General features: G+C 42.2%; 1 protein-coding gene across 2 annotated transcripts in view; it reads right to left on the reverse strand.

Moving 5' to 3' along the window:
• LOC125333140 (connector enhancer of kinase suppressor of ras 2-like) overlaps nucleotides 1–24,246 on the reverse strand; it is a 174,623-nt gene extending 150,377 nt beyond the window's left edge. For both annotated transcript variants that reach the window (XM_048318821.1, XM_048318820.1), the window contains exons 1-2: nucleotides 23,980–24,246; nucleotides 23,649–23,722 (exon numbers count right to left, since the gene is read on the reverse strand). In XM_048318821.1, the coding sequence (XP_048174778.1) occupies nucleotides 23,649–23,722; nucleotides 23,980–24,020 (115 nt within the window). In that variant the 5' untranslated portion in view covers nucleotides 24,021–24,246. The remainder of the gene's footprint in view (nucleotides 1–23,648; nucleotides 23,723–23,979) is intronic.
• Between the last annotated feature and the right edge of the window lie 1,651 nt (nucleotides 24,247–25,897).

The following is a 25,897-nucleotide window of genomic DNA, read 5'->3' on the forward strand; positions in this document are numbered from 1 at the left end:
AAAACTTTTTCCAAAGACTGAGGAGCTCAGTACTCAGCTCTCACTTACATATTTATGTTGTTCCTTCTTTCCAGACAACTTACCTTTTGAGTGCTATTAAATATTTACTTGCTGTCAGGAGTAACAAGATGGAATAGGAGCTGACATTATCAAAAACAGCAGAGACATACTTAATCTTACTTCCTCACCAGTTTTATGAAAAAAGACATCATCTGCTAAATAATTTTGATAGTTTTTTCATGGCCAGGAACTTTTCAGAAAGCATTGAAGTTCAGCATAATTTCATCTCCCAAGGAGAGAGACAATTTCATAAATATTGATTTATTTTTCTGTGTAGCACTTCTGAAAGTCACTGCCGCGTCATCCATCTGCTCTCACTGGCACCTCTAGAGGTCAGAACTGAAGAGCTGAAATTCAAAGTTCACATTTCTGTAGCCTGGTAAAGGGAAATAATCTTCCTCCTAAACATTAATGTTGTTGTTCTTATAAGGTGTTTTGTGCTGATTTGGCACTGGAAAATGTTTCTTTTGAAAGCTATATTTTGTCAAACAGCATTTATTCTACATTCTACTTGGCTGTATCATAGAGTATTTCTGGGCTTCAAAGGTAGAAAGGACAGTGAATTTTTAATATTTAAACAACTAGCTGTCCCTTACTTTTGTGACATCTTTATGAAACCAAATTGTGCTTTTGTTCTTTTTTCTCGGTTTTTCAAAAAAAAAAGTGTATAAATTATCCACATACCCATGTGAATTTGCATTTCACAGCACCCACATTATTCTCTTCATCCACTGCCTTGAAAACCAAGAGAAGCATGATTGAAGCCAATGAGATGTGAAAGGAAATAACTGACCCATTTATTTCCAGTGGAGTCAATTTTAAAAAGTTAATTTGAACAACCTGAACGTTGGATAAGTTATGAAGGTCTGGTGGTGTAAATGCATTATAATGGTGCCACAACCTGTGGGACACTTTCCAGGGACACAGCCCTGACCTGTGGTTTGCCACTACCCCACTGTGAGAGTGGCTGCTGAGCCACTGGGATGTGACAGGGCTGCTGAAAGCAATTTTCTTGTGTCACCCACTGGACTGGACTGAAATGAGCTGTGAAAGCTATCTAAGCATGCACTTTATCTGCCAGACCAAAGGATCCAGCTGAAGTTTGGTAGGTATGTCCTCACAGCATTCCTGCAGAGCCTCTCCCATGGCAATGCCTCTGGAAAGTCAGCCTGGCACACTTTTCCTTCTCAGAAGGAGGCAGCACAAGGAGCATTCCTCTGCTGAGCTGGAGACTGCTCAGAATTCCCTCACTGACTTTACCTGGAAAGCTGACAAGGACATCAGCACAGACTCCCTCAGCTCCACCTCCTCCCTTCCTCCTGCTGTGGGTTTCCACTCCCCCCATGGATATTTTGTGTGAATATTGCAGTTGCCTGTGAGAGCTCTCGCTTTTGTGTCAGCACTGCCAGTCATTCCCCATCTCAGATGAACAAACCAAAAGGCCATTTTATACCCTAGGGACCATCCTTGTCAGACTTCAAGCTTCCATCAGCAGGATCAGGTACTCCCAGTGCTAGGATGGACACTGCAAAGCTTGTGAAGAGCCCTCAAGCCTGAAGATTCATTAGAAGAACAAAGCAAAAATCCAAGATTGTCTAAATGCATTAGGATCTGAGTCCCAGGGTTGGATGTGGAATCCAGGGTGTTTCAGTAGCACGTTAGGAGGGACAAACAGGTGGATTGATCATGTTTCCATCAGGTTTCTCTATCCTCTTTCAGAGGTTATTCAACCTTCCCCCACCACACTTCTAAGCAGTGGCTTTTCCTTATCTAGACTTCAAAAAACTCCAGGTTAAACCCCTACCATTTGGAGTGTCCAAACTGATCCAGAGAATTTTCAGAACTGACTTTCCACAGGAGCAGATCCTGAAGATATGCAGCTGCTTGTCAAAACTGTAGTCATGGAATCACTGAGGTTGGAAAAGACCTCCAAGATCATTGAGTCCTCCTCAGCTGCTGTAACCCAGCAGGTATTTACATGGAATGTGGATCCCTGAAATCCTGTTGTGGTTTTTAACACTCTGCCTCCCATTTTAAAGATTTTATGTTAATCACTGTGCCTGTTGGAAATAAAATATATCCAGACCATTTTTCCTTAGTGAGTTAGCTTCAATTCTTCAGTTCCTTCCTGAGAGCTTGAATTGGGAAAGCTTCTCCTGTGAAACAGTGGACTGATAGGCTGGAAAGTTGTTTCAGTAAATTCTGTCTTGATAGAAGTTACCAACCTATGAAGGCAAATACTGCCAGCTGCTATTCTGGTTTTATTAAATACAGTTGTCTCTGATTGCCCTTGGTACCAGGTAATTCGTTCTTTTCCCAGTTCAAGGCTGAGAACTTAATGCAGCAGTACAAATTTAGGTTTTCACTGCATAACCTTCTGTCTGTTCTTTTCCAGTTGCAAACATGATCCTGTTAGAATCCCCCAGGTGCACAGCCCAGATCTCACCCTTGTGATGTAATCTTGCTTTTTCTGTGCTTCTCCTTCAGTATTTTATTGATTACTGTGCCACTGTTTGAGATTCCCACCTTTCACAGTCATTCATTATGCATCTGCTTCTCTTTAAGTATTCTAAATACTTCTTTAATATTCTCCTTTTTTGGGCAGATGTTACTGAGTTTACTACCTTGATTATTCTGGAAAAATGCCAGATACCTCTCTCCTCTGTAGTGTCTTTTTTTCCCCTTAAACCACACGGGCTGGATGGTCTGCTTGCTGCAGTGATCTTGATGTGAACTGATTGGCCTTCATTAAATGCACTGACTTTTGCTTCCAGCTTCAAAGTGAAAGGTGTTCACTTTGTGTAGGATTCAGGCCACGGGAACCTGAGTTGAAGTTCACGTTTGCTGTGTGAGCAAGACCCTGAACTCCACTAAGTTTCAGGGGACTTGTAAATCTAAAAACCATTTACATCTTTTCTTATCTACAGATGGAAACACCCGTCTGGGTTCTTGGAGTAGAAGGGTTTAAAAGAAAACTGTTGCAAGGGCTATGAGATTAAGCCTTTTTTGTCATATAATCCCAATTTACACCGTAGCCTGACTGCACTTCCCACTGTCACTGCCACTCACTCGCAAACCCATGAGCTCCTTCTTTGCAGACACTGAATTCTTTGAATTTTGGTACAATAACAGACCTCTTGGCAGCTGTAGACACCTGTTATTAAGAGAGATGATTCGCTGAATATTCCTCTATAGAGGGAGAGGCTTTTGAGTGGCTGTGATTTGCACAGCATGTGCTGATGTGCAGTTTGCTGTCCCAGGGAACGATGCTCCTTTGTGTGTGGGAGAACACAGCTGACAGCGACAGCAAAGGCTGCAGCAAAGCCTGAATGGCTTCCACATCCATGGCAGGAAAAATCCCCTGCCATTTGCAATGGTAACTCAGCTTCTGCTTGGTTTGGTTTGGTGTCAATCAATTTATGGATATATTTTTACAAAGCTCCTGTGTGGCCTCAGTCCGTTCTAGTCACCCTCTTTCTGTTGTCACAAGCTTCACGAGGTGTCTGGGCTCAGGACACTCTACTCACTATTTGCTTTCATTTTACAAACAGCTGTGACATTAAAAGACACTCTCTTCCTGCACCTCGTTTTCAAAGATTTTCTGTGCCCTCAGAGCTTAGTTTAGGATTCGATATATTTTTAGAGAGCAATACTGTCTAATATCAGTATTTCCTGCCCACACAAAATGAACTATTGCTTCGTGTGCTTTCTGAGTTGCTTCTTTAGAGTAACTTGATGTCCTCCAATGATGGAATATCATCGTTTGAGGCAAATTGAGCCTCCTCCCACACATAGAAATTCCATAACCGTAATGTAAATACTTCCATGAAAATATTTGAGACTGGTTATGAACTAAAGGAAGAAATGTTCCTTCTTTATGGGTGCAATGACATCAGAAGTTTCCACATTTGATACACTCAGTGGTCATTTTGTCCATCAGAGGCATTTTCAGGCCTTTTCAGGCAAGACTTTAGGGAAATACAGACATTTTATTTATTCGATTTTTCATTTTATTTAATCCAATTCTCATAATTCTTATGATTTCAAAGTTACTCACAGAAAAACAGAAATCAAAGGCAACCAGATGAGACAAATGCATTTTATTCTTCTACAGAACAAGGCACCTATGGGGATAAACTAAATGTGACCCTGAGAGCTGTCAAGACAAATTAACTGGTCAAAACCCATTTGAACAAATTCAGATTTAAACTGTGTAAAACTAAAAAGAGAGGTCTCTTCACTGTCATATTTAACATTTAGACCCACAATGTTTAAGGAGCCACCTGGACCTTTAATTTCTTTTTCCCCTAAAGGACAAACTTATTTAAAAAATAAACATTAATATCTGAAGCATTACTGAATTCTTGCCAGCAGCCAGAAGGAGCTTAAAAGTCAGGAAAAAAAGGACTTCTTTTGAGGTGGAAACTAACTCAGTAAAAATTATCAGATCTGCCAAACTGGTAACATGATGACTGGGAATTTCAGTGGTAAGCAAAACCAGTCTTAATTTTTCAGGCAGATGACCCAAATGCCAAAGGATTGTATTAAACCACAGGTGTTTATTTGGAGTGCAGTTCTGTTGGTGAGAGAGGTAACTCCTCATGCAAAAAGGTGCAGCCTATATTCTGAAAATTGGCCAAGTCATACTTGTGAAATTCAATGTGAATTGCAGATACTCCTAATTGAGCCAAATTAATTCGAGCATTAACAGCCCAGTGAAGATGTTGCAGACACTCAGTGGGAGCTACTGACCACAACAGTGCACCAGATGTATCTGAAGTAAGCAATACTGCTTTCCCAGAAAAGCAAACAACTGGATTATAATTCTGCTGAACATTACTTTCAAATCTGGGTTTTTTCCCTTCTGAAATTGAAAAGCTGTGTGGTCAGTTGGGAGCCTTTTCGATTTAGGAAAAGACATGTCTTGAAAACGCATAGAGGAAAGTACGTTCAGTCATTTGTGTTTCGGAGCTGACCTTCCCTGGAGTTGTCATCTATCAAAAGGGACACCCACAAGTGTCCAAGGGATCCACCAGAGAACCAGCCAGAAACTGCCCTGTTTCTGAGCAGAGTTCCCTGGGATTTGAAATCCACCTTCTCCTGATTCTCAGCACACACAAGTTATTTTGTACAGCAGTTGTTCACCTGTGCCTCCCCTCGTGATCCCTCTGCCGTTTTTTTGGCAGCTTCACCCCTAAAAGCCCCTTTGCTGCTCGGATCGATTTGTGCCAGGGCCTCTCCCCAGAGCTTTGTGTTCCCACTTTCCTGACACTTATCACAGCAACCCCTTCTGCAAAGTGCAGGTCCCATTAATAATTTACATATTTGCCTCTCAGAACAACCACGGGGTTTTATCAGGTCCTGTCCTCCCTCCAGCTTCGTGCCTTGGTCCAGGAAAATCCACTTTGACTGGACTTTTGTGCATTTCTGAAGACCTGCATGACCTGGTGATTACAGGAGTCGATTCAGCTTCAGCTGAACTCTGAATTCAGCTACTGAACTCAGGATGAGCAAGATCAGGCATTTTAGGAAGCAAACGTGCCCATCAGCCCGCATTTAGGGAGTATTCTGGGATGCTGCTTCCTGTGTTTGAAGCACTCCCTCTTCTGAGACAAAATGTACTGAGGAACGAGCCCTTGAAACTCTTATCTGTGTAAAATAAACAAATATTCTGTCTTCTGGAACCAAATTAGTTATCATTTTATTCCTCTTTTTCCTCCCCCTTAATTGCTTACTTCCATTTTCTCCTGATGGAACACTTAAAATGGAGCTGTTGGTTAGAAATGCAAAAAACTGAAGTGAAAATTGTGCAACTTGGACAGTGTTAGTGCTCCACATTCTAACTGTGCCTTTTAATTTTGTAACAACCATTAGTGGAAGGGCTGACAAATGGTAGAAACCTGGGGAAAAAAGTGTCAGAATAATTTCTCGCTCTTCTCTTTCTTTTCCCCTGCAACTACAAATAAAGTCTGTGAGATTACATCAGCCAGGAAAAAATAGAATCAAGAGTGAGAGATGTGATGGAAATTCCTATAAAATCTATTCTGTGATTAGAGGTATCATAAAGTGCATGAAGAAACACAGGGGATTGCCTGGAGTTTTCTTTGAACTCAGAGGCATCAACACATGGCAGGGGAGACAGCTGTACTCTTTGTGAAGTGGCAATCTTTTCTGATATATTTATTACAGAAAAAGGATAAAAATATTATATGCACTTCCCCAAGTGAAAAAGAGACAGGCTGGGTAGGGTGTTTTGAACCAAGACACAAAAGCAGTGTGTTCTCTAGATTCATGAGCTAATTAAAATCTATAATGCAGGGAATACCAAGAGAGACACCAGCAAATTTTACATATTCTGTTAATGTCTAACACTGAGTGTGATTTTGTGTCTCAAAGATCTGTGCAGTGCAGAACTGAAAACAAATTGAGCATAGCATTTTTACTCTTTTAAACTGAGAAAACAAATATTTCTGTGTCTAGGACTGGTTGTGAAGAGATATTTCTCCCTTCCACGGGAAATAGGAAAATGGCATAATTGGCAAAGTTCTTGGCAATATTAAGCAACACACCCCTGAAATCATTATGGTTTTGGACATCACCCATGGCTTTAGTTCTGGGAGCTCCACACCTGGAATTAATGCACAAAGAGACCAATATTTTCACTGTCTCAGTGGTGATCAAATATATTGTTGACTGGAAAGATGAAAATCACCTGCTATCCTTGCCCTGAGAACGATGTCCCCTGGCTCTGTTTTACCTCCTGTGTCCCTTCCAAAGGGCACAGAGGCCTCCTACTCTCCCAAAATCATTTGGCCCAGGGGCTCCAGCTGCTGCTGTGACCCCAAGGCGGTGCCCAGGCACAGTGTGTCAGGGTCTGTAATTAACCTGTGCAGGTTTCAGAATTCCAGCTTGGAATTTGTCACAAGTGTCGGATTCTCAGTGCAGAAAGAGAAGTTTGGCTGAAGAGATGGGCTGTCCTATTAGAATAATTTTCTGCCTAAAATTCATTCTTTCCTATCAGGAGGGAACACTAAGGAGTTTTGACAAAGCTGATGACATAATATATACAATAGCTTTTCCAGGCAGTTCTGTGGCAGAAGATTCTTCATTTTGCTGCAACTCTCCGTTGTGATGCTTACATTTATTGGCTTAGTGTACTTGAGGAAGGGTTTTCTGGTTTGTTTTGATGTTTGTTTGATCTTTGCAACTCCAGCTTTTGAGAATGATCAACATTCCTGGTAGCTGTCAGCTCTGGCTGGCACTTTCTGCACAGTCTCTTGCAAAGACCCAGCTGCATCCTTCCAAAAGAGTTGGCTGTTCAAACACAGTGTTCCAGAATTGTCCATCTGTCTTGTTCGATGTCTTCCTCGGGCTGCTCCTCCTCCTTTCCCATTTCCATGCTGATGTCAAATTGGTTTTGGGGATAACAGCAAAGCAGCCCGGGCTCATCCATCGAACAGGATGCTCGGCACATCAAGCACTTGTGTTATGTTAACGGGGGAGAATCGCTGCTCGAGGGAGGCTGCTACAAAGCAGGTACTGATTTAATGCAAAGCTCCCAGATTGAAAGGGGTTTGCCGAGCCTGGTGTGCGGGGAATGTTAAGGAGCCCGTTCCCGTCATCCCTGCTGTATTTCCCACTCTCCCTCCTCTTCCAAGCCAACCTTGGATGCCGGGAACTGCGTGCTAAGGAAAACCTGAACCCAAGCTGGAACCAGTCTGGCCGCAATCAATGCAGAGCAGCTCATCATTTTTATTAACTGAATTCACTTTTTTCTTTTTTTTTTTTTTTCTTTTTCTTTTTTTTTCTTTTTCTTTTTTCTTTTTTTTTTTTATCTGCGTCTCTTTTGAGGCTGGAGCCCATAAAATATCTATAATGGAGTTTATTTGAGAACTCCAGTTATGCACTTGAAAGGAAAAACAAGTTTATCCTTTCTAAGAGGAACATACAGGTAATGTATATTTAAATAACAAAAATATATGTTTAATGCGTAGTTTAACATGCAAGTTCAGCTCTTGAAAAGGTGAAAATGTGAATTAATACCATTTTAAAAAATTACTAAAACCGTGAAAGCCCTATTAAAGGGAGCTTGCTGAAGTCAAGGAATTTCAGCTCCAGTCAGTTTTGGGATTAGAGCCAAGCTAAGCCCACAGGTGTCTGGAGGTTCACAGGAACAGACAAATGATCTCTGCAAGAGCTCTTTAGGTTCACAGAGCCAGTGCAGGGCTTGGCTCAGCAAGTCCACAAACTTGACTTTAATTCGTGTTCAAAAAGATCCAAAAGTGCCTTTGCCATTGGGCTCTTCAGTTCCACCAAACACCATTGATTTGTGGAATTTGTGTGGTCATGGACACAAAAATACACCGAATAATCCCATAATTCTGGAGGGGGCCCATGGATTTTAGTGACCCATTCAGTGCAGGGGCTGTTGATGTCACCCATGGGTGAATGAAGGAGTTTTAATTATATAATAACAAAAAATAAAAGTGGATTTTCCTTGACATTTTATGAGTCATTTGCTTTTGTTTCTAAATCCGTTTGGTTTTAGAAGCAGTTTGAGGGATCTTATCCCTGCCCATCATTGTTTTTCCTAAATAAATCCAGAATCCCAGAATGGTTTGGATTGGAAGGGACCTCAAAGCCCATCCAGTCCCACCCCCTGCCATGACCTTCCACTATCCCAGGCTGCTCCAAGCCCTGTCCAGCCTGGCCTTGGACGCTTCCAGGGACAGGACATCCTAACAAAAACCCTTGTAAAGGAAAATTCTCTAACTTGTTGCATCCCTCAAAACAAATGAAATACCAAAGCTGAGCACTCAATGCTGGAAAAAGTAGTCTGGGTAGTAAAACGTTTCACTCTTTTAAAACTTTTTTTTGGTACCATACAATACAGGAAATTAATGTTTTTGTTTAATTTATTGAGTTTTTAATCTTGCAGTGTTTCTTCAACATAAGTAAATACACTGAAGTATTTAAATGCTTTTGAATTCCTAGGGATTTGACACTCCCAAGTGTAATTTCAGCCTTTTAATGTTTATAAATATTTTATAAAAATACAGAATATATCACGGTTTAATTACTTAGGATGACTTATCCACTCTCTGAGAAGTTTTCTATAATTATCACCCACTTTTATCACAGAAAAATGTTGTTATATCAAGAAAGATGATACCTACCACCACATTTTTAATTTATTTTATTTTATTTGCACCTTCTTGTTTTCCTCACCATCCTTCTCAGCCTCATCCTAATGCAAATCAAGGAGCTAATTTGCATGCAATACTTTAATTTCAAGCCTGGTAAGATGACATTGTTAAATATTTGCACTGTGTATTTTTATCAGCAGATTCTTCATCAGCCACATATTTCTGCAGCAGCGAATTTCAGCTAAAGTCAATGGGCACAGATTCCTAACTGCCACATAGAATTTCTGTTTTCTTCCTGACTGACCTGCTTGGAATAATTAGCTTTTTTCCTTATGCTGAGCTGACAGCTACCTGGGAAACAGCAGGGACTCTCAATGTTAATAATGCTGTGTGGCCCAAGGTCTTTTCCCTTAAATTCTTACCATAAAGAAGATTGCAGCAAGTCATATTTGTTGAATAAATTGGGAAGATGTCTCAGCTTAACAGAATCAGAGACAAAACCAAAATACACAAAGCAAGGACCAGAGGATTAATATTATATTTTCCCAGAGGCTTTGGTTCACCAAGTGCTTGGTTTATGGTGGCGAGATCTGTAAATGATTCCTGGTTAACACTTGGGTATGAATTAGTGATGACCCAGCAAAGGGATCTGTGAGGGTGGCTTGGCTTTAGACAGGAAGGTTCTCCATGGCCTGGGGATAGCTCAGCACAGTCACTGGGTGGAGAATCCTCAGGAATGTTTTTGACTGGCTCAGGGTACACCCTGCTCATGCTGCAGGTAATAAAGTGCCTGTAGCCAAAGAGGCTCTCTCTGAGCCCCTGGGAGAGGAAAGGGCCCACAGGAGCGACTCTCTCAGGTTATCTGGGAAGTTCATGGACCATGCCACAATTATCACCTTGGCTGATTTTCCCCAGGACCGAGGGGCTTCCTGCTGGCCCACACAAAACACAGCTGCTGTTCCTGCCCTCGCTGCCATCGTGTCACTCCCCCCCTTACACCTCCTGAGTGTTCACCTGAGCACTTGCAGCACACCCTACATCAGCTTAGAGGAGAAATTAGGAAGAAATCCTTGACTGTAGAGGTGGTGAGGCCCTGGCACAGGTTGTCCAGAGAGGTTGTGGACTCCCCATTCCTTGTTCAACACCAGGTTGGACAGGGCTTGGAGCAGCCTGGGATAGTGGAGGGTGTCCCTGCCCATGGCAGGGGTGGCACTGGATGAGCTTCAAGGTCCCTTCCAACGCAAACCATTCCAGGATTCTCTGGTCAGAACTTTCTACTGAGTAAATCCATACTAAGTCTTGGCACTGCAGTGCAATGTAAACCCACAGCACACACGCATTTAGAAGAGAGGACAGCTCACCACTCGAAAACCAGTACTGCATAAAACGTTTTCTGAAAATGAGTTTTGAAAGCTCTTTGCTACTTTGAGCATGTCCCAAAGAAGTAAACTTGGTACCCTGACAGGCACTGCACGGTTTTGGAGAGCTGTGAGGTGTAACAGGGACAGGAAGGTTCCATTCCAGAGGGAAGCACATGGAGCACTCCTGAAGGCTTCGATGCTATCATTAAAAAGACTTTTCCCTTGTATTTTTGTAACAATTATCTAATGATTCACAACCCATATGCTTGTACCAGATGTTTGAACCTTCACAGGGCAAATCATATTTATTCCTTCAGATAAACCACTTCATACTACTTAATAATAATTCTCAGGATCATTATTATCATTCTCATCACTTCAAATCCAAACACAGCAAACATGATGAACAACACGCTTCAGTTTTTCCCCTTGATTAATGGGCTGTGTGTGTGCACAAAAACACTTCAGTTTGGAAGATGTGATTTCCCTGGTGAAGCCATTGCTAGCCAGATCTTTCCTGGAGCACTTTCCCTGCACTGTGGAACGATTGGAATTCACAAGTGCAAGCACCCAAAATGAAATTTTTCTGTGCTACAGATGCTAATGGCATTAATTGCCATTTCTCTACATTTCATTGTGTCTTGCGTCATTATTAAGAACTGTTACTCTTGAAACACTTGTGAAATATCTGCAAAATATTTGTGAAATACTTGTAAAACTCAGAACCTTTATTTGAATCATACTTGGTTTGCACTTCAGTCCCTAAGAACTCTTTCTGCTCCTTTAGCAACCCAAAACCGCCCAGAACAATGAAACACTGGAGTTTTGCTGTATTCCAGAGCCATTAAAAGAGTTAATAGTGCACAATGTAGATAAGGTTGTCATTACTCTTTGACAGTAAATATTGCTTTGTGCCAGGTTACCTGATCTGATAAGGAGCAGAACCTCCCAGCATCAGGATGCTGATAATGATCCTGCCTTTACCCAGTGCCTCTCATCTCAGCAGCTCTGAACTCGGCTGCAAGAGCTGCACACAGACAATGTCATCCTTTCCTGAAATGCAGCACAGACTGGAATGTCATTGTCCATTAAAACAGGGGTGAACTGCAGATACAGTGAGAACAGGCAGTGCAATCCTCCTGCCAGGATCTGCAGGAGGGGAGGAGGCCAGAGCTTTTAACATTGTTTTTCAAAGCATTTTGACTGCTTTCCATCACCCCAGTCTGCTGGAATCTGTGTGGACCACAATACCATGCACTTTGATCAGGGTGAAAATGGAAATACCACCGTGATGGCTTGGCTTAATAGAGATTTAGAAAAATTATCAGTTTCTGAACTGTAAATCCCGTATTTGCTTTTACATCAGCATATCCATTTCCAATTTGATGTTCTGCAAACCAGTGTCAGTGCATCTGTACATTAACAGTGCTTTTCACTTCCATAAAATCACAGAATCCCAAAATGGTCTGTGTTGGAAGGGACCTTAAAGCTCACCCCATCCCACCCCCTGCCATGGGCAGGGACACCTTCCACTAGCCCAGGGTGCTCCAAGCCCCGTCCAGCCTGGCCTTGGACACTTCTGGGATCCAGGGGCAGCCGCAGCTTCTCGGGCAACCTGTGCCAGGGCCTCCCCACCCTCACAGCCAGGAATTCCTTCCCAATATCCCACCTAAATCTCCCTTCCTTCAGCTTAAAGCCATTCCCCCTGTCCTGGCACTAAACGCCCTTGTTTCATTGCAATTCCAGTGGCATATTTGCCTCTGTATCTTTTATCAGAAGTCATTCCAGCGTTTGTCCATAGCAGTCCCAGACTACCAGGACTTTCAATAGATTTCTAGGGAGGTTCTGTTTCAACTGCTGTTGATATCCTCCTCATCTACAAGCATTTATTGATTTTTAGAGCCAAACCAACGAGTAAAAACGTTGAGTGGGAAAAAGGAATTGCAAAGAGGCAAAATGGAAGATAATGGAGCTTGGAAATGAGGCTGGCTTTAACAAACCCTGCTTTAACAAACCCTGCTTTAACAAACACTGCTTCTTTGCTGCTTGCCAGTTGGTTCTATCAAGACAACCCTTGGTAGATCACTAGAAATTTTAAATCAAAAAAATAAAGAGACTATACTGCACTGTGATCTAAAGTATCCCTCAAGAATATTTCCTAATTAAACTGCTTGATCAGTTTTATTACCTTAATCAGTGCAGACAGCCTGCAGGAGGTACTTCCACTTCTGTATCAAGGATCCTGCACTGCAAGAGTGGATTTATTTTCAGAGCTGTCTCTCTCTTTCTCACCAGACTGACTTTTGGGCCAGGTTTGCCTGTGTGTGAGGTTCACTAAAACGAGCTTAACCTCAGCCAGCTTTAGGACATGTATTGAAGAAAATTTAAAATTAAAAAAATGCTCTTCTTTTTGTGTTTTATGGTACAAGGGGTACTGACAGTCACTGGGATTGAAAACAACACAGATCACAGTGCATCCAGTCTGTAAATACCACGGAATCACTAATTCTTCAGGAAAGGTCTCAGTTAATGCCCCACTCCTAAGATTATTACAGGAGATTAAGGAAGACAACGTAAGTTTTTTCAAATGCACAATTTCCAGTCCTTTTGAGGCATCATGTGAATTTATTTCAGAGCATAACTGATCATCTAGGTATGCAAACCAAGATTACTTGCCAAAAAGTCTTGACTACAGGAAGTGGTAAAATGACCTTCAGACCAAATTAATATGAAATAATCTTACCTTCAAACTCCTCCGTTCTTCTTGAAAGTAACTTAGAAACCTTGATTGTTTTTAACTCTCCAAAGAATCACAGCTCCTGTTTCAAAATGTAGTTGGCCAATATTTTAACTTATCTATTATATGGTCCTTTTTTTCCTTCTGAGAAATTTGTGGGTTTTCTCTGCACCAAATCCCAGTTATGCAAATTCTGTTATCGTTTTGGGAATGCTTAGTCATGGAGCTTCATTACCATGTTTTTGGGGATGGTAACTGTGGAGTAGAGGAAGACAGTAGCTCCAGAAGAATTAGTGATGGTCTGACAGACAAATATAAATTATTCTGGGATGTTTTGAACTGCTACAAATTGATAATAATTATGTTATCAGGCATGGATGCCTAGGAGGGTTAACCATAGGTGCAATTTATTTTCTTCTGCCCTTCCACCACTGTTGGTTATTTCATTATGAGGACAAACAGAGACTGGTCCAGGATGGCTTTAACACTGTGCTACAAGGTTTAATTTTGTCCTTTTATGTGACAGCCTGCCAGTTTGCAGGCAAAAAAAATTGAAATATTGTCTATCATTTTCTCCTGGAAAGATGGGATATTAATGAGATTTGAAAGAATCATTTGATGAGAATTTCAGCAATTCAAATTGAGTATGACATTGGAGGGTGAAAGGAAAGCAAGTCCTGGCACGCTGACATTGCACAGAAGAACTGGACAGCTTTGGTTCACTTGGAATTCCTGCCTGGATGCTGACATGGAAGCTGGAGATCCATCAAACATATCATGGCATATTTAAACCCCTTTGATAAAATGGCAGAGGTTATGTGGAATTAACTCGTTCCAAAAGCCAAGATTCCTCATCTATCAGCATCCTTGTATTGAAAAAGTTGATCATAAAAGAAAATGGAAATACAGAAAATGTTTTAAGAAGGAACTCTGCTGTTTTGATACCAGAGGAGACCTTACTAATGAAAGAACTACAGAACTACCTTCAGATAAATAAAATGTGTGGGGACACAAAGAGCCATCCACAGTAAATGGGGAATAGAAAAGCTTCTTTCCACAAGCTGAGTGGTATTGATGGCTCTTGGAATGATTCACAGATTGAATTAAAACATTTTCATTGAAGGATCATTTGAGCAATTTGGTTTCTATTTAAAGTATTGCCTCATTGCTGATATGCAAATAATGATTGCTGCGGCTGCTGCCACAAAAGGCATTGATAATTTGGCCCGAGAATTTTCAAATAAACAACAAAAAGTTAATATGATGTCCCAGTGTATCTTTCTTTCAGCAGGTGATGGCTTCCTTAGCACATTTCTCAGTGTTTTTAAGCCCACTTATGGAAGCCTTGAAAAGGGTTTTCCTCCAATTTTCTAAAAAATTTTAATTTTTTTAACTTATCCTTCAAGTTTATCTTTCTATTTCTATCCTATGTGGAAATTTCCTGTCTATTATTCTAATTTATCTTTTTTATTACTCAGATAATTATTTGTTGCATTTTTGATGGATTATTCGCTAGCTCTCTTCATTCTCCAGAATTTATTTCTGCAAGAACAGCACTGCTGAGCTACTACCCTAAGTGGATCCGTTTCTTTGTATGTGACATTCAAGTAATGAATATTCTAAACTCTATTGGTTCTGAACTTTTCTTACATTACTCTACATGTTCCCTCCAACCACATGATACAAATGTAAATTTCAAGGGTTTTTTTTCTCTGCTTTGAGTGTCTTTTTCCTCTGTAAACTACAAAGTTGTTTTTTTGTGTAACTAAGGGAATTTCTCAGTGTGGCTTGGCAATGAACAATTGAAATCTCTTGACAATGGGCAATTAAAATCTCTCCTTAGTGTTCTGTAATTGAGGGCATTTTCATGAGTGATCAGTAACAGATGCCTACAGAGGACTTCCCTGGATTTAGGAATGTGCCCGCAGCAGCACATTCCTTTGTAGTGTAAGATCATGGAATTCCAGAATGGTTTGGATTGGAAGGGACATTAAAGCCCATCCAGTGCCACCCTGCCATGGGCAGGGACAACTTCCACTATCCCAGCCCCAATGTCCAACCTGGCCTTGGACACTCCCAGGGATGGGGCAGCCACAGCTTCTCTGGGAACCTGTGCATCCCTATCCATTGGCAAGGATTTCATAAAAAGATACCTCTGTTAAACCTCCGCATCTCCCAGGGAAGCAGCATCTCATGGCCTGAAAGAAAACTGAGGAGCATCCAGGATATTCACAGGAGATTTTATTGGAGAATCAGTGAAACAGCAACATTTGCCTTCTTCCAGCTGCCCCTTAAAGCTCCCAGGAGCTGTGCTTGGCTTCTTGAGGCTGGTGGTTTTCACCTCCCCCGGGATTTTGGATACACTTCACTTCCAAATCACTGCAATCCTCTCCAAGATATTCAAAGCTAGAAATTTTTGATGTTAAATGAACAAATTCCTTCACAATCTGATGCTTATTGTCCGTCTCGTTCTGTAAAAGGCAAGAAAAATGCTGCTGGAGAGGCATGTGAACAAACAGGAGAAGAGAGACAAAAAAGGAATGGGGGAAGCTGGTGGAGAGAGACAGAAGTAAAACATGCTTTAATTCAGGTGATCATTGGCATGTCTGAGCTGTCAGGCTGACACCACTGTCTGCCTGCACTCAGAGAGAGTTTTCCATGTAAAAGAAGCAGATGTGCCAAAAGAATCCTTTCTAGAGCTGTAGTAGGTTCAGCACACTCACACAAAACACAGTTTCTGCCTTAAGAACTCCTGAAATCCATACAGATTTTCTAGGCTTTGTTTGATGCTTAGAATGAAAAAGATGGACAAATTTGTAGGGAATAAAGCTGAATGCATTTTGTAAAATTACTGGCTGCTACGGTTTCATTTCAAACATACCACCTACGTTAGAACTAAAAACGCTCCACAGTCTTTTTATAATTCATCTTTGCTGGAAAACAGTTGGTGGAGAATTTGAGTAGGAAAACCCAAACATTGCATTGGCCTTGAATCCTCCTGAGCACTTCTGTGCAGAGGGTCAGCAAGGATATGTTTTGGGAGCTGTTTGAGTGTTAGTTAATCAGAAATAAATTCATTTTGATTCATCACTAGAGCCCTTCACAAATACAACCTCATAATTTTTCCTCTCTCTGAATCCTTTTAGAGTAACTCCTGAACCTCCACTTTCCAGCTCCTGCCCTCACTGCAATGGCATCAGGGAAGAGGACGTCAAGCTTACTAGAAAACCTAAACTGCAAAAGTAGCAATTTAAATTAGTGAGGCAAAGCAGCATGTAGAAGATATCCACAAAATTACTCTGGGTGGAGAGGACGAATGCAGCTTATTGCTCAGCAATATTCGATACTACAGTGTTTTATTCAGTAAAATGCTTCATTTAATAACAAGAGTGTCACTAATTTCAGCAGCAGAGCAACAACCTCCATTTCTGTCAGCGTGGCAGGACAGCAGTTCTGAAAGGATGGCATTAAAAGGATAAGCTCTGTCTGTTTTAGCCTTGAAAGCTTTGTAGGCGTTAAAACAATTTTGCAAGAGGACAAATCGCAGTTTACTTTTCGCTTTCCTTTTTTCCTTCATTGCAGACAGAAACACAAGACATTGAACCCATCAGAATGAGAAGTAAGGAGATTTCTTAGGCAGGAATATTTCTTTACCCAAGCACAGCACACATTTAGAAGCCTTCCTCGAGGACAGGCCCAGAGAACATGGAGATGCCTTCCCATGGTTTCTGAGACAGGATCTGGAACAGAGCTTTGCCGGGCACTCCCCCATCTAGGCAGTGTTTTCCATGCACTAAAATGATATTCATAATGTATTTTTCTGCACAATGCAATGTTTCTCAAACTGCCTTCCAACCCAGGCACTCAGGAATCTTGTAGCACTGAGACCTTCTGCTCTTTTCCTAGGAAATCCACATTTTCCAAACTGGTAACAGTGTTACACACAGAGTTCTCAGTGTTAGGTACATGGGCTGATGTCAATCCTGCCAAGGGAAGGAAAAATTTAGAAACTGGAATGAGTGGGGCAGGAAAGTCTGGGAAGAAACCATGAAAGCATCTTTTTGCTGAGCAGGATCCAGGGTCTTTGCAGTTTCCTGACATACAGCACTTCATTTAATGTGGTCTGAAAGTCTTACCCACAGGAGCAAATTTATCCTGAATTTTGCTTCATAAGATGAAACACTGTGAAATAATGGAGAGCTGGAGAAGGTTGAGCTCTTCTGAATTTGCATTGCCACTCTGTCCTCCCTGGGATGGTCAGGACTGGGAGCAAGTTGGGGATTTTGCATAATTTTTTACACATGGTAAAGGTTACAAGGCACAGCAATGCGTGACACATTGTCTGACTGCTGATATTAAGCTGCAAGACAATAAAGTAAATTTCTTTACATAATGACCTGAAAGATTAGTTACGCTTGATAAATGTGACTTGAGAGACTTTCACTGAGCTCAGACTTTTTCTCTGGGAGCAGAATTGCATTTCTTAAAAAGGTCTGAACATATCTGCTTTATAGATAGGGCAATTTCAGAATATAGTCCTAAATAACCTGATAATAAATACAGACCATTAAATAGCTAAATGTTGCTGAAATCTTTTATGGAGATAGTGCTAATCCAGTCCATTCTTGGAAGATATATAGCCCAGTTTCTAATTGGTCCTCAAAGAGGAGTTAGTGAAGGTGAGGTAATAGTGATAAGGATGCAGACATACCTCAGCCAAAATAATTTCCATCGAGAATTACAGATAGGCTTGATTTAGGGAGGTCTGTGGGCACTATTTTGCTGTGGCCCAGCTGGTCACGACCCCAGCCACGGCTGCAGTTACTGGGAGGGCACAAACTGGAGCCATGGGCTCAGCAAAGTGTTTTGTTGTCCTTCCAGGCTGCCAGTGGTGCACAAGCTGAATTAAAAGTGGTGACAGTCAAAGCCTTGAGGGCACTGGCTCTTGGTAATCCTGCCAGTCTTCTGAGCTCTGTTTGATACCTTAACCTCTTGGGCAGGTATCAAGGTTTGGGAATGTTGGTGGAAGTGGAGCAGGTCTGTGCTTGCTTCTGGGCTGCAGGTCTGCTGCCCTCCTTGTGAAACACAGCAGGAAGACTTCTGAGCTCTAGACATTTGGACATCATCTCCCATGGTTATTCTGGGAAATAGAAACTGAGAAACATCCAGGAGGAAGCCAGAGGTATAATCTCTTCAGGACTGTTTCACATTTCAAAGATGAGGGTGATTCCCATGCAAGAAACCATCCCAAGGTCTTGTCTGAGTTGGAAGAGTCACATTAGGTGACTCTGCTGGGGACAGACTGGGCACAGAAACCCTTTCAGAGGGATGTTGGAGCTCTTCTTAGTAGTATTCAAAACCTCCTACAAAGGGAATGGCCCAAGCTGCCCGGACAGCTCATTCCAACACTTAACTGAGCTAAACATTGGGAACTTGTTCCCTGAAATGTGACCTTTAGCACTTACATGGCAAAGTTGTCAGCTCTGAGGTGGGTTCTGCTGACCCTTTAAAAGCAAATAGTTTACAGCACTCAGCAGTTGTTCACAAAACTCATTACTAAGAAGCATTAAAGTCCAAAACTTGTAAGAGAAATCAGGGAGGAATTGCAGCCAATTCTGATTCAGTGACTTCCTAGAGACAACTGGAAATGTGGTGCCAGTGGAACACAGGAATCCAAGGGGGAGCCACAACAGCAAATTGTTTCAGTTGTAAAATTGGTGAGAGCAGAAGGAAAACGATGAAACCTTTACCTTAGAACAGCTTGGAAATTCAGCACTAATTCTGTATTTGTGGCTCAGGTCCCTTCCAAACCTATTTGTCTTCAGAAAGAGCTGAAAAGATGCTACAAAACCTACATTTTTCTAAATAAGGGATGACCTCTGTTAACTCCTCCAGTTTCAAACTGCATCTCGTGGAATTGTGTTCCTGCATTATGGGATTCCGAGGTCAGGAAGGGGGATCAGGGAAGCCAAGGATCACCCAGCTCAGCACCTACAGGGCTGCTTTGGCTGGAGATCATTATATTCAGCTGTGCTTCCAGCACATTCTGAGATTTGATAAATACGATGTCCTGCACAGAGAGGAGGCTCCCTGGCTATGACACATTGCTCCAGCACAGGTAGTGAGTGATCTAATGGGAAGCAAAGCAAGAGGGAGAGGGGTTTGCCGGAGCCCGGCGTGATGTGAATGTTAACAAGTCCTCTCACGTCATCAGCTTCCCTGCTCTCCACGCCCTCCCTCCCTGCCTTTCTCTTTTATGAGCCAGCCTGAAATCAGGGAATTACACGCTAAGGAAAACCCTTCAGCTAAACATATAATTATTCTGCACAGGATCAGTGCAGCACAGTTAATCAGTTTACCAACTGAATTAATTTTTATTTTTTTATGTCTCCATCTCCTGTTGAGGGTGCAGAAATTCTAGATTTAAAGGGGAAAAAATGGCTTGCAGTTGTGAAATGAGTATCTACAGCAGACCATTTATTAGGAGAGAAACCTCCACTGCAGGCTGTTTTGGCAGACAAACCTGTCAGTCCCCAGGACTTTGAATCACGGACTCTGTGTGGAGTTATTACAGGTACTTAAGGAATAGCTGGTTTCCCATTTTAATTTTCAGCTGTTCAGTAACACTGAAAGTCACAGCTGTGTTTCATTGCATTGTGTTTCATTCCATTTCCTTGGACTGCTTTGAAAAGTGAGTATTTATTTGGACAGAGGTGTCACTTCCCTGTAAATGAGTTCACATTATAAATGACCTACTTGTAAACTGCTCCCCTTAGGAAGTACAACATCTCCAATGCTTTTGGTTGTAAAAGTACAGAGAACACCCTTCAGATTCTGCCTCCAATGGAAACACAAGCTACCAACCTTTCATTAATTCAGTAAGACATCCTACCTCCCCTGTGCACCCCAAACCCCCAGATTCTGTACAGGACTCCCCTCCTCAGTGCATTCTAAAATAGATGGGTTTGGGTTTGGAGTGTTCACTGATAACCTGCAAACCTGAGTTTCACAGGGAGCTCCTGTGCCAAAAAGCAACCAAAGTCTGCAGGTAAAGCATTCCAGATGCACATCTTGAGGGCAGTTTGTCATTTACTCACACTAAGATGATAAACCTAATCCAAGGAGGAACTGACCAGTCAGAAACCTCTCTGATCCCCAAGGTGCTGGTGAGCTTTATGGGTAATGCTTCTTTTCCAGTGGGGCCACAACGGAATCTGGGCAAGGCAAAGGCTTTTCCTAAAGTACCTTTTGGGTCCATAGTACACATCCCCAGGAAATCAGGTAAGTTATGTAAGAAATGGGTGTATACCAGGGGAAATACCTGTTCATTTTCTGAAGTAAAAACCATTTAGAGACCTTTAAAATTTTGGAAAATTTGGGGGAAAAAAAGAATGCTGACTGAAAACTGTTGCTAAAAATATCTTCCCAATTAATGTTTTCAGCTCCTTTGAAACCTTCCTTTTAGCCACAGTGCCTGTATCTGCTAAACTTTACAAAATATTTTTTGTATAAAGACAGTTTCTTTAACACGAAAGTATCCAGAGTTTTTACTTCTAGATCCTTTGAGAGCCTCAGGAATCAATTTCTCCAGACCTGCATGGCCTTTTCAGGTTGTCCACACCATCAGATGCAGTTCCCTAATTGAATTCCAGTTGAGTGCGTTCCCGAGAAAGGAACTGTGGATAAATACAAGATGCCAACTTGTCATTACAATGTTCCTTAAAGCCTACCAATTTTTACTTTTTTTGGCAAGTAACATTTCCTAAAGGAAAAGAACAGAAGGGTGTCTCCTCTTGGGGGGGGCTCAGGCTGCAGTGGCTGCTCTCATCAGATGCTCGAACCAGGACACATTCTGGGGACCTGGGTCTCAAACCATTAACATCATTTTTGTGGCTTCCTTCCATCTTCTCTACAATTATTTGATGCTTCTGGTACTCACTGCTAGTTAGTTTCAAAAGATGGGCTTTGCTAAGAGGTTTTAGAAATAAGTTACAATGCCTTCAATGAATATAATAAATGCAACTTTTTAAAGTGTGTTGCTATAATTTCCCCGTGAAATACGCTATCGTTTACAGTCTCCACCAATAAAACTAATTGCCTACATATTTTTAAGCCCCCCAAAGGTATATTCCAGTGGCAGTATTTGTTCCATTGCTTGTTAACATGTTGCTATCTACAGTCAAGATAATACTCATTCAAAAACGGGTAATTTTTTGAAAGCATCTTTTAAATTTATCTTTTAGTGGTGTGAAAGAAGTGACCTTTCAGAATAGAAGGAATACATAAAATCACTGAAAATTACTGCCTGTGCAGACCTTTGACCTCTCTGGCACATGGATTTAGCAGAGTGACTGTAGCCAATGGAGCTGAGCTACAGAACACATGGAAATTACAGGCAAACAGTGGCCACAGTTGGGCAATTTTTGCAAAGTGAGGTAGTTACAAGTAGTTTAAAACTGATTCTGGTCTGCCATTTGTGTGGGTTAAGTCTTTTCTTTGGCTGCAACTGAACTTTGCATCTGCAAAGGTAAACACTGGCATAAAAAGGGGGCTTGTAATATTAACATGGGGGGAATGGACAAATGTGCAACTTTCCTGTTTGTGGATGTGCAGCTCCAGTTACCAAGGAAAATATCCACATTGTGAATACTTCAGTGTTCATAGCATTATCTTTATTTATGCTTGAACACAGAGGCACAGCACTGACAATGCTGCCTACTCCAGATATCCCTATGGATGGTCCATGTGTAGTCTGGTATGGAAATCCAACTGTCAGGCAACTCCAGACATTTAAAAACCTGCTGCTTGTATGACCTTCCTCCACTGCACATCATGGATTACTGTTCCCCAGGATGTAATTAGTCTGCATCAGAAAGGATAAAAAAGTAGCAGGAAGTATTTTTAAATTTAGCAACAAGTATTCTACACACTTTGACACTTAATTTACATTGTAATTCGATTAAGGAGTTAAAATAGCAGTGGTCTGTCCACTTTTTAACTCTTTCGTGTACTGAGAATGAAGGTGTGGATCAGAAAACTCCTGTGCACATACATTAGGATTTGACATCACCTAATGACATTGGAGCGTGGGAATCAATCCTATAGCTAAAGGTTTCAGGATCCATCCCAACAACCTGCTCAAGCCCTCCCAATTACCCTGAGTTCCCAAACACCTGAGAAACAAAGTACACACATTCCCCTAGACACCGTTTGCTTCACAAGACTCTGTGCTTGTAAAAGAATAATTAGCTGATAATGGCAACGTGTCTGATGAGCACCAAAACAGCCCAATTTCAGCGAAGTGAGGAGATGCAGCTCAGCAAAATGAGATCAGAACCATTCCCATATTAATGAGAATACTTTGAAAGCTTTAAGGACATTAGAGTGGGCATCCAATTTAACCCTTCCATAAGTTCATCACATTACGGGAATCATTTCCATGAGTAACCTACACCCCAAATTTGCACCTCTTCTCCTTATATAACAGAGATCCCCCGTGGCAGGAATTATTTGTCTCAAAGACAGGCAGCTCATCAGAAGCCCCGTATAACAACACTAATACATCCCACTGTGGGAATACATTTTCCCCCCACTCCGGAGAAATTTAAACCACTTATCATCAGGAACAACCCCTCGCCCTCCCATCCATCCCAGTCTGTTTGCAGCACAGCCGAGCATTGTCAGGCAAAACATGTCACAGCTGACGGCTGTGTTGTGAAACTGCGAATGTGCCGGGAAATCATCATTCCTGTCAAGTTATCCCGGCGAGTTTCCCCGCGGAGCCGTGCTCAGCCCTGCGCCTTCCCACCGCTGGCGCGGACGCGGAGCCTCGGACACGCGGCTGGGCAGCCTGGACAGGGCAGGACACGTCCCTAAAGGAGCCTGGACAGAGCAGGACGCGTTCCTAAAGGAGCAGGATGCCTCAGTCCAGCCCCGGCGCCTGGTGCTCCTTGTGGTACCCAAAACTACAGACAAGTGCTGCACAGCCACTGCATCAGATCACCTGATATGAGCAAACCAGACCTAATCAGAGCAAATTTAAAGCAGCCAAACATCCCGACGTTACCCTGTGCGAGGCATAATGGAGTCGTGAGACACAAACACTTTCTGTCTGCATTGTCCAACAAATGCAGTTGATCCCGGCTCCGTTCTCGGCAGCAATTCCCACAACACAGCACAGCTGAAGCAGCCTCTCCTCAGCCCTGCCTCTAACAACTACCGGGCAAAGCAGCATAGGGATGATCAGAACTGAATAAACTCTTCCCAAAACAAAGAATGCGAGAGCACGGATGCAAATTGCCAGGATCCAAAGTACAGACAATACACGGCAATAAACGATCCTACCTTTCATCCAATCCACTACTTGCTTGGGCGTCCACTTGCTAATAGGTTCCATAACGAGAGCCATCATCAGATCACTTTATCATTCACACCAAAATCAGGGGAAAAAGGAGAGAAAAATTGTATCAGAGCATGGCTGGGCTACGAGAGCTGTCGGATTTTACAGTGCAGTTCAAAGAGAAGATGATGCTTTGTCCCTCCAGGTTCCTCCTGCACTGATTCAGTAATGTATAAAATTACACTGCTTGATCAGCTCTGGCACCTCCCCCACTGCACACAGCCTGCAACACCCGGAGCACCGAGCCAGGAAATGGTGCAGTACAGACTTACTTACCAAAGCCTCTGCCCGCCGAGCCACCGGCACGGATAAAACATGGCATTGCACACGGAGCAATCCACACCGGAGCTGCTCCGCACGCCGAGTTTGACGGAGCTGCTTTATTCCAAGGAGCCCTGGGATCTTCATTAGGGAATATGTCACTACTGTAACTTGATAGCAGATTGTCTTGGCTTCATTGTGAATATGCTGACTGTCACTCGGCTTAAAGTGAAGATAGAAACGTCAGAATATCGCCTGGCATCTGGCAAAATGCTGAGCATCTCCATCTTTACAATGCAAAATGTTGCTGGAGTCTTGTACTATATAATCATGTAATTCAGAATGTCAAACACAGTATGAAAAGTCTTACCCAAGAAAAAAACTACTGGGAGAAAACTCTCTGTTTTTTCTGGCCACATTCAGAGCCAGGATATTTCCTCCTATGAGCTGCTCATTTTGTAGTGGAAGAATGACAGCATCAAGGAGTCAATTTGTACTACTACAGCACTTTAGGATAGACAAGTACAGCAAGTATTTTGACTCCCAGTACTGGGATCATTAGTCAATGTCTCCCTTTTGTTATGACGGAAAAAAAAGGTCTTAAGTATTCCTAATCCCAAAGTTTGCTACCCTTCTGACAGATGAAGGTGAAACATTTTAATGAGATGTGCCAAACAGCACTTTTTGGACCCATTTGTGACTCTCTGAACCCTATGCAGCACAAATTCTGCATCCTGTGGCTGTGAAGGTGCTGCTGGCTCCAACCTATCATCTGATATTGGCAGCCCCAGTATGTTATGCTAAGGGGAGAAACTCAGACTCCAGAAAAAAGGCAGAACAAAGCAGTTCCACCTTTCTCCAGTAATCTTTCATCTGTGCCTGTTTCTCCTGCGCTGCTCCAAGCTCCCCCAGCACATCAGGGGAAGAGGATGATGAGGGTCCCCCATGTCTGCTCCCCCATGGGGCTTAGTCAAAGTACCCATGAGATCTGCCTTCTCTCTCTCTCATATGGCGGAACATGAAATACCAATGAATATTTATCACAGAATCCCGGAATGGTTTGGGTTGGAAGGGACCTTAAAGCCCATCCCATTCCAGCCCCTGCCATGGGCAGGGACACCTTCCACTTCCTCCAAGCTCCATCCAACCTGGCCTCGGACACTTCCAGGGATTCAGGGCAGCCACAGCTTCCCTGGGCACCCTGTGCCAGGGCCCCCCCACCCTCACAGGGAAGAAACCTTTCCTAAAATCCGATCTAAACCTACTCTCTGGCAGTTTTTTCTCTGCCCTTTCAGGGCTCCTTTTTATACAGTTAAGGATGCAGACAGGCATCTTTCCCCCCACTAAAGCTTCTCCAAAGAGATGTGCCATTCTCAGCTCAGTGATGCACTCTATCTGTTTTTATTTTTCTTTAGCTTTGGGAAATAGTGTGATTAGTATTCTATGATGTATTTGGAGTGCTCAGAGCACAGATCTTCTTTACAAAAGGATTCACATCAATTCTCCTTCAAGAAGGCTGAACAGCATGTCAGCTTCCTCTCTGAGTTTTGGGAGACCACTTTCAGTAGCTTTAGTTCTGTCTAAATAGCTGTTTACAATAGACATAATAATGACAAAGCTCTCAAAGGCACAATACTTCTCTTTTTAGGCAATAGTGGGCTAGAATTGAGAATAAATATTTCTATTAGCTATTGGAAATTGTACAAGTTGTTTGGGGGTTATTCTTTCCTAAAAGTCTTGATTTTTTTGAGTTCAATAACAGCATGGAAGAATTTGAGATAAGCTATGTTGTGCATGAACTTGGTATTTTGACACATTTGCACAAAAAAAATCTTCATTCATGATTGTTTGGACTACTTCCCTAATTCCTGTCATTTGACAGACGTTCTGTCAATGCCCCTTTGTCTCACATTTCCTACCCAGGCTTGACTGG

Source organism: Corvus hawaiiensis, chromosome 14 (genome assembly GCF_020740725.1).
Source record: "Corvus hawaiiensis isolate bCorHaw1 chromosome 14, bCorHaw1.pri.cur, whole genome shotgun sequence".
Classification (NCBI taxonomy): Eukaryota; Metazoa; Chordata; class Aves; order Passeriformes; family Corvidae; genus Corvus; species Corvus hawaiiensis.